This window comes from Chrysemys picta, chromosome 2, assembly GCF_011386835.1.
Source record: "Chrysemys picta bellii isolate R12L10 chromosome 2, ASM1138683v2, whole genome shotgun sequence".
In the NCBI taxonomy this organism is placed as follows: domain Eukaryota; kingdom Metazoa; phylum Chordata; order Testudines; family Emydidae; genus Chrysemys; species Chrysemys picta.
Window position 1 is genome coordinate 21,709,096 of NC_088792.1, and position 9,150 is coordinate 21,718,245.

The 9,150-nt window shown below is 50.9% G+C and overlaps 1 protein-coding gene across 4 annotated transcripts in view; it reads right to left on the bottom strand.

Annotated features, from left to right (window-relative positions):
* LMBR1 (limb development membrane protein 1) overlaps positions 1 to 1,491 on the bottom strand; it is a 138,317-nt gene extending 136,826 nt beyond the window's left edge. For 3 of the 4 annotated variants that reach the window (XM_005297203.4, XM_042859093.2, XM_065582747.1), the window contains exon 1: positions 1,126 to 1,491. In XM_005297203.4, coding sequence (XP_005297260.1) covers positions 1,126 to 1,188 — 63 coding nt within the window. In that variant the 5' untranslated portion in view covers positions 1,189 to 1,491. The remainder of the gene's footprint in view (positions 1 to 1,125) is intronic. The other variant, XM_065582749.1, reaches the window with a different exon arrangement.
* Positions 1,492 to 9,150: the final 7,659 nt, after the last annotated feature.

Sequence of the window (9,150 nt, forward strand, 5' to 3'; positions counted from 1 at the left end):
AGGCACACCATGTACTCCTGCACCTGGCTATAATGGATAAGAGTCATGAAGCAGTATCAGAGGAAATACAGGGTGGCTCATAGGGTAAGTTGGAGTGGCACTATGGGTAAATAAATAGGTAGTATTATAAATGGAGGGCAGTATGAGGTGACAGAGTGTGATATGGGGCAGTATGAAGGGAGGGAGGAATAGTATGAGGGGATGTGGTGTGGTAAAATAGGAGGATACAGAGACAGCAGCGTGAAGATGGGATATATAGGGCAGGCAGGATAGTGAGGGCACTATGAGGGGGTTATAGAGTGGAACAGTGAGGGGCACTATGAGTAGATTAATGGGGAGGTAGGATGATGGTAGGTTACAAGGCAGGCAGGATGGTCTGGGGCAGTGTTAGGGAGTTCACGGGCAGGCAGGATGGGGTTGAGGAAGAGTCACAGAGAGGGCTGGATAGGCAGGATAAGGATGGGGATTCCAGAGCAGGCAGGATGGAGAGGAATGGTATGAGGGGTGCTCCAGGGCAGATAGGATGGGGAGCACAGGGGGTTTCCACTGTGGGCAGAGGAGCAGGGGTGGGATGCAAAGGAACAATATAAAAGGGGGTTCTGGAGTGGTTAGGATCGGGGGTTGGTATGAGGGGGAGGTTCTGGGACAGGATAGGGGTAGGTATGGGGGTGATTTGGGGCAGGCAGGGGGTTTGACAGCAGGATGGGGGGAGGGTTCCAAGGCAGGCAGGATGAGGAGTGGATGGGATCAAAAAGGAGGGCAGGAAAGGGGTCGGCATGAAGGAGGTTGGGAGGGATGTGGGGGTGGTATGAAGAGGGATTCCGGGGGGGGGGGAAGGATGTGGGGGTGGTATGAAGGAGGGTTCCAGAGGAGACAATATGGGGGTCAGAATAAGAGGGTTCCAGGGCAGCTGGGATAGGAGGGGTTCGGGGCAAGCGGGATGAGGGGAAGTGGCATGAGGGGCATTGGGGGGACAGAATGAGGGTCGGAACGAGGAGAGTTTCCAGGGCCGGATGGGGGGACGGTGTGACAGGGCGGGCGGCATGAGGGGCAGGATGAAGGGGGGTTACAGGGCGGGCTGCATAGGGGGGTGGGGGTTCCGGGGCGGGTCACCCCCGTACGCACCGTGTACTCCCGCACTTGGCTGTGGAAGTTCTGCTCACGAATTGTCACCTCGTCCGCTTCCATCCTTCATACTCCCGCAGCCCCGGCTCGCAATGGCGGCTGCGGCCGCCGCTTCTGCTCCTGCCCCTCCTGCGGCGGGCGGGAGACCATGGCCAGCCGCAACGCCAACTGCTCCCCGGGTCCCTGGCGGCGAGCGAGGCGACAGGAGCCACCGACAACCCCAGCGGCGCTCGCTATCTCCGGGGGCTGTCACCGTCCGGCGGCGGAGGAGGGGAAGGCCCAGCCTCTCTGGCTGCGTCACAGCGCAGCAGAAGCGTCCGCTGCGCCACCATTAGCCCAGCCCCCGGCCGGGGGAGGGAGAAGGGCGGGGCTAGCCGGGGCTCAGGGGGCGTGGTCAGAACAGCCCCGAGGGCGCGAGACAACGAGAGGCGGGACCTGAATGTCCCCAAGCGCCGAGGCCAGGGAGGAAGGCGGAGCTAGTACGAGCGCAGGGGGCGGGGCTAAGAGGGAGGCGTGGCTAGCACTACCCCGAGATGAGGGGGCAGGACAGCGGGCGGGGTCAGCACTGACCCAAAAGCGGAGCGGGGCCCAAACGGCCCCCGGGGGGCGGGGCTAGGTGAGTAGGCTGCGCCCGTTCGGAACAGAGGGGTGGGGAAAGGCGGAGCTAAACTATAAAAGCTGGGCGCAGGCGGGAGCGGCGACAGTTACAGGGCGAGGAAAGGGAGCAGTGGGGAGGTGTGGCCCAGAGTCTAGTCTCTGATTGCCACGGTTGTAGCTGATGAAGTGGGTTCTAGCCCACTAAAGCTTATGTCCAAATGAATGTGTTAGTCTCTAAGGTAACACAAGGCCTCCCCGTTGTTTTTATGTAACGTAAAGGACGTGGCTTAGTGGTTAAGACGCTTGATTACAATCCTGACGGTTGTGACTTTGAGTCTCACTGAAATGCCACCTCCAATTTACCCTGCCATAGGCACTGACTCCGTGGGTGCTCCGGGGCTGGAGCACCCATGGGGAAAAATTGGTGGGTGCTCTGTACCCACAGCAGCTCCCTGTGGCTCCGCCCCCCCTTCCCTAGCTCACCTCTGCCTCCTCCCTTGAGCATGCCTTCCCCGCTTCTCCCAGCGCTTGCCACCGACAAACAGCTCTTTTGCGGCGTAACAAGCTGTAGGAGGGCGGGGGAGAAGGCGGGGTGGGGATTTGGGGAAGGGGTTGGAATGGGGGCGGGGCAGGGGTGGAGTCAGGGGGGCGCAAGCACCCACTGCGCCAGGAGAAGTTGGCACCTATGTACCCCGCTGCAAAAAGGTATCTGATCCATCAGGTTAGGGAAGTCAAAAGCAATTGGATGTGATGCTGGCCACATTGCCCCTTCACATGTAGGGTTGCCAGTTTTCTATTTGCTGAAAACCGAACCCCCTTGCTTAGCCCCCTTTCAAGGATTGGTAGCAAATTCCAAGGAAAAGACCTACAAGATAACGTGAGAACAACAAACATGTTAAAAAGAGCAGGCTCTGAAAAATAGGTGAGCCCTGAGTTATTCCCTCACTGCTATTTACATGTAAAAATTCATCCCTAACTACTGTTCACTAATGAACATAAGAACATAAGAATGGCCATACTGGGTCAGACCAAAGGTCCATCCAGCCCAGTATCCTGTCTACCTACAGTGGCCAATGCCAAGTGCCCCAGAGGCAGTGCACTAACAGGTAATGATCAAGTGATCTCTCTCCTGCCATCCATCTCCACCCTCTGACAAACAGAAGCTAGGGACATCATTCCTTACCTATCCTGGCTAACAGCCATTAATGGACTTAACCGCCATGAATTTATCTAGTTCTCTTTTAAACCCTGTTATAGTCCTAGCCTTCACAACCTCCTCAGGCAAGGAGTTCCACAGGTTGACTGTGCGCTGTGTGAAGAACTTCCTTTTATTTGTTCTAAACCTGCTGCCCATTAATTTCATTTGGTGGCCCCTAAGTGCAAATGTTATAATAAAAACTCACTGTCAGATCCCTACAGATCTGGTAGCTTTCAGGAGAGTAGTACTGGAAAATATGACAGGTTTCAGAGTAGCAGCCATGTTAGTCTGTATCCGCAAAAAGAACAGGAGTACTTGTGGCACCTTAGAGACTAACAAATTTATTAGAGCATAAGCTTTCGTGGGCTACAGCCCACTTCTTCGGATGCATATAGAATGGAACATATATTGAGGAGATATATATATACACATACAGAGAGCATGAACAGGTGGGAGTTGTCTTACCAATTCGGAGAGGCCAATTAAGTAAGAGAAAAAAAACTTTTGAAATGATAATCAAGCTAGCCCAGTACAGACAGTTTGATAAGAAGTGTGAGAATACTTACAAGGGGAGATAGATTCAATGTTTGTAATGGCTCAGCCATTCCGAGTCCTTATTCAATCCTAAATTGATTGTATCTAGTTTGCATATCAATTCCAGCTCAGCAGTCTCTCGTTGGAGTCTGTTTTTGAAATTTTTCTGTTGTAAAATAGCCACTTGCAAGTCTGTCATTGAATGACCAGACAGGTTAAAATGTTCTCCCACTGGTTTTTGAGTATTATGATTCCTGATGTCAGATTTGTGTCCATTAATTCTTTTGCGTAGAGACTGTCTGGTTTGGCCAATGTACATGGCAGAGGGGCATTGCTGGCACATGATGGCATATATCACATTGGTAGATGTGCAGGTGAACGAGCCCCTGATGGTATGGCCGATGTGATTAGGTCCTATTATGATGTCACTTGAATAGATGTGTGGACAGAGTTGGCATCGGGCTTTGTTACAAGGATAGGTTCCTGGGTCAGTGTTTTTGTTCAGTAATGTGTGGTTGCTGGTGAGAATTTGCTTTAGGTTGGGGGGTTGTCTGTAAGCGAGGACAGGTCTGTCTCCCAAGATCTGTGAGAGTGAGGGATCATCTTTCAGGATCGGTTGTAGATCTTTGATGATGCGCTGGAGAGGTTTTAGTTGGGGGCTGAAGGTGACAGCTAGTGGTGTTCTGTTATTTTCTTTGTTGGGCCAGTCTTGTAGGAGGTGACTTCTGGGTACTCATCTGGCTCTGTCAATCTGTTTTTTCACTTCAGCAGGTGGGTATTGTAGTTTTAAGAATGCTTGATAGAGATCTTGTAGGTGCTTGTCTCTGTCTGAGGGATTGGAGCAAATGCGGTTATATCTTAGAGCTTGGCTGTAGACAATGGATTGTGTGGTGTGTCCTGGATGGAAGCTGGAGGCATGTAGGTAAGTGTAGCGGTCAGTAGGTTTCCGGTATAGGTTGGTATTTATGTGACCATCGCTTATTAGCACAGTATTGTCCAGGAAATGGATCGCTTGTGTGGATTGATGTAGGCTGAGGTTGATGGTGGTTACATTGATGTTGATTACAAACATTGAATCTATCTCCCCTTGTAAGTATTCTCACACTTCTTATCAAACTGTCTGTACTGGGCTATCTTGATTATCACTTCAAAAGTTTTTTTTTCTCTTACTTATTTGCCTCTCAGAGTTGGTAAGACAACTCCCACCTGTTCATGCTCTCTGTATGTGTGTATATATATCTCCTCAATATATGTTCCATTCTATATGCATCCGAAGAAGTGGGCTGTAGCCCACGAAAGCTTATGATCTAATAAATTTGTTAGTCTCTAAGGTGCCACAAGTACTCCTGTTCTTTTTACTGGAAAATATATTCTTCACTGGTTGGAGTTTCACCTCATTCTGTATACTGAGGACCTGAATATGCTGCAGACTATAACCTGCAAGATGGATCCACAGAGGATGAAAGTCATCAGAGCTGTTGGGTCTATCAATCATTTAATCTTTGCCACAGCCATCCAGTTCTTCATGTACTTCAGTACCAGATATGAACTAGGTACAGAGCTTGCATATACACACTACATGTGTTCCTCATAAGATCCTTTAATGCTCTGCCAGACATGGCTCAGGTTAGCTTAAAGCAGGGGTCTCAAACTCAAATGACCACAAGGGCCACATGAGGACTAGTACATTGGCCCGAGGGCCGCATTACTGACACCTCCCCTCGGCCCCGCCCACACTCCACCCCTTCCATGAGGCCCCGCCCCTGCCCTGCCTCTTCCCACCCCTTTCCTGCCCCCATTCCAATCCCTTCCCCGAAATCCCCACCCCAAGTCCGTCCTCTCCCTGCCCCAGAGGGTGCAGAAGGGGTATGGGGTGTGGCAGGGGCTCAGGGCAGGGAGTTGGGGTGTGGGGTGCAGGAGGGGTGAGGGGTGCAGCAGGGGGTCAGGGCAGGGGATTGGGGTGCAGGAGGGGTGTGGCAGGGGGCTCAGGGCAGTGTCTTGGGGTGCAGGAGGGGTGTGGCAGGGGGTCGGGGTTCAGGGTGCAGCAGGGGGTTCGGCTGCAGGAGGGGATTGGGGGGCGGGCTCTGGCCCGGCGCGCACCGGGGGCAGGGCAGGGCAGGCTCCCTGCCTGCCTGTCTGCCCTGCCCCGCCCCCGCGCCGCTCCGGGATGTGTGTATTGCTGTTGCTTCAGGCACCGCCCCCAGCATTTCCCATTGGCCGGGAATGGGGAACCGCGGCCAATGGGAGCTGCTAGGGGCAGTGCCTGAAGCAACATCAACACACACACCAATATGCCCCCCCTTCCCCACGTTCCGGCCGCTTCCCGATGCGGGGGCAGGGCAGGCAGGCAGGGAGCCTGCCCTGCCCCCGGTGCGCATCGGGCCGGAGCTGCTCTAGGTAAACACTGGGGGAGGGTGCGGGGGAGCCACGAGGAGCGCGCGGGCTGCAGAAAATAACCTCGCGGGCCACATGCGGCCCACGGGCCGCGTGTTTGAGACCCCTGGTTTAAAGTATTTTACACACAGTGCCACCTAGTGGCTGAACTATATAATACAGTTTAACTTTGTATTACGTCTCACCAACGCGTCTGACGAAGTGGGTATTCACCCAAGAAAGCTTATGCTCCAATACATCTGTTAGTCTTAAAGGTGCCACAGGACTCTCTGATGCTTTTTACAGATCCAGATGAACACGGCTACCCCTCTGATACCATCTTCCCAATTGTTCTACGTTCCTATCATTTATATTTACACTAGTGGTTCTCTACCAGAGGTTCTCATACCCCTGGGGCTACGCAGAGGTCTTCCCGGGGGTACATCAACTCTTCTAGATATTTGCCTAGTTTTACAACACACTACATAAAAAGCACTAGCAAAGTCAGTACAAACTAAAATTTCATACGACTTGTTTATACTGCTCTATATACTATACAGTGAAATGTAAGTGAAATATTTATATTCCAATTGATTTATTTTATAATTATATGGTAAAAATGAGAAAGTAAGCAATATTTCAGTAATAGTGTGCTGTGACACTTCTGTATTTTTATGTCTGATTTTGTAAGTAAGTAGTTTTTAAGTTAAATGAAACTGGGGGGGGGGGGGGTTACGCAACACAAATCAGATTCCCAAAAGGGGTACAGTAGTCAGGAAAGGTTGAGAGCCATTGATTTACACTATCACACTGTCTTTGCAGTTCAGAATATACTAGTCTGTTAAGTGTTTCTGAATCATGCAGAGTTTCTAATTACACAATCCAAATGCATAACAGCTTGGTCATCTGGCTGTCTATTAGTTGCAACCACTTGGTGTGGTCGGTTTGGAACCTTTGAGTCTTCTGTGTTCTGTATCCACCATCTGTAGTGTTTCCTCTGTCAATTGTTCTTTCTGAGAACAAACTGTAAATGTTGATGGTTTCTGCTGAACTCTCTACTGCTGGTCTTGATCACATATGATCTGGGTAGTGAATTATTTTTCTCTATGACAGCTGGAGTTGTCCATTCTTTTTCTCCATCCAATTTGATATGAACATGATCACCAGTTTCTAGACCCAGCATTTCTCTGAGTGTTGTCTATTGTAAAAGCATTTGGAGGCTCTTTTATCTGATTTGGCTACTCTCTTCATGTCTGGCCACTTTGGAGGTAGAACTATTGTTTCAACTTTGGAAAAGAATCTGTTATCTTCCCATCAGAAGGTGTGATGGACTACATCCCATAGCTGCTATTGGTGTTGATCTATAACTTAAAAGAGCAAGGAATGGATCTTCCTGCTGTAGGATTTTCTTGGCTGTCCTCTCCATTCACTTGTGGGCAATGTGGGCTGCTAGTAATGACTTGAATTCTGCTGCAGTGAACTGTGGTCCATTGTCCATCACGGTTACCCAGAGTTTTGCTGAACCCAAAGCTCTTGGTAATTTTACTCTTTGGGAGGCAGTGGCAGGAAATAAATCAATGGGGACACGGCAGTCCAGACGATAGATAGTTGATGTTTGTTTGCTTGCAAAAGTGCTTTCACTCAAAGCTTCTACTTTATTTATTCTCCAGCACTTACACACTTCTGCAACAGGTTAGTAGAGCACCCCATATCACCCCCAGATTCACATTTACCCAATGTCTTGAGAAGGTCTCAATTGGATAACTGTAGATGTCCAGTGATTGGTTTTCTGTCTGCAGGGGAACTTGAGAGGTGTTCAAGTGTCCACTGATCCCAGATTTCTTCCTCTTTTTATACTCATTTTGTTAGTATTACATAGCTTGTTCATAAAAAAAAAACCTTGCAGAGCAGAAGCTGTGTATGGAGTTCTCCACCCTGTCAGGCGGGTAATTTTCCACCTTTTAACCAGCTATTTCATATAGCAATAGTTAACTTTCCATCTTGCAAAACCGCATCCTTCAGAAAAAAGCTCAAGTCAGGAGGGCAGAGGGTGACAGAGCTGCACTCCTTGTGGTCACTGACTTCCCCCATCCCATCCAATCCTGGTCTGTTAGTTGTGCTAAGGCTTCAGAAACCCTTACTTTTAGCTGCTTTCAGCAATAACATTAACAATTGGTATTCCAGGAGTGGTTTAGGCATCTTACTGGATTAACAAAATTTCCTCTTTACATCACTAGTTGTTCTGGAATACCAAAGTGAGCAAAAATGCACTTGAGTTTCTTGATAACACTGTGACATGTTACGTCTTTCAAGTACATTATTTCTGCATACCTGGAAAACAGTCCACTATGACCAGGTAATGATGTCCTCTGAATTCACATAAATCTGCAGCTACTACCTTCCAAGGCCTCTCTGGTAGGAGTGTTTGTACACTATATGGTTCAGCATTGTCTCTTAAGTTGATTTGTACTGGATCTCCTTTCAAAATACCATAAAATCCTCCTCCAAGTTCTTCTACCTTCCTCACTAGGACCATCATGGCTGCCACACTGCACCTGAGAAGGTTGTTGATCTTTGATCACATGCACATACATAGCTTTTGTCATTGTAAGTTGTTTCTGTGGTGAACTGGTCCATACTGCTCAGAATACCTCCAGGGCTAGTCAGAGCTGTGTCAGGTGACTTCAGCTCTGGGAGGGATTGAAGCAGTGGTATAGCCAGGTTCTAAGAGCAGGGGGAGCAAACATTAAAAAGGCACCCCCATTTGGCTCCTCCTCTGGCCATGCCCCCCCATGGCTCCTCCTCCGGCTCAGGCCGGGCAGCAAAGAGCCAGAGGCTCCCGCCTACGCTGACATCCCCGCAGCAGCCCCTTGCCCCTCGCGCCCCCCTCTAGCCGAGCTCCTCTTCTCCACCCCCTTGCCCAGCCCGTCCCTCGCTCTCCCCCCGCGCAGGGAGCCAGGCCGGGGCGGTGGCAGCGGCCACTACTGGGTAAGAGCTGCAGGTGATTCCCCATGTTGTTTGTCGGGCTCTCCGCCTCCTTCCTCGGCAGCCATCGCTGTTTACTCGGACAGGAGCCTGGAAAGCCGTCGGGCAGGAGGAGGAGCCGCCAGGGAATCGCTCTGACCTGCAGCCATGGCACAGCAACCCCTAGCGCCCAGCGGGGCGGGAGCTGCCGGAAGAGCCGCGGGCCGGGCCGGACCAGACGCCCCTCACCATGTCACGTCCCGCCCCCTCACGCTACTGGCAGCGGCACGGCGGGGTTAACATGGATCTGGTGTGAGGCCAGCACGTAGGTCTTGCTCAGAGCGTGGGGCCGCCGGTGC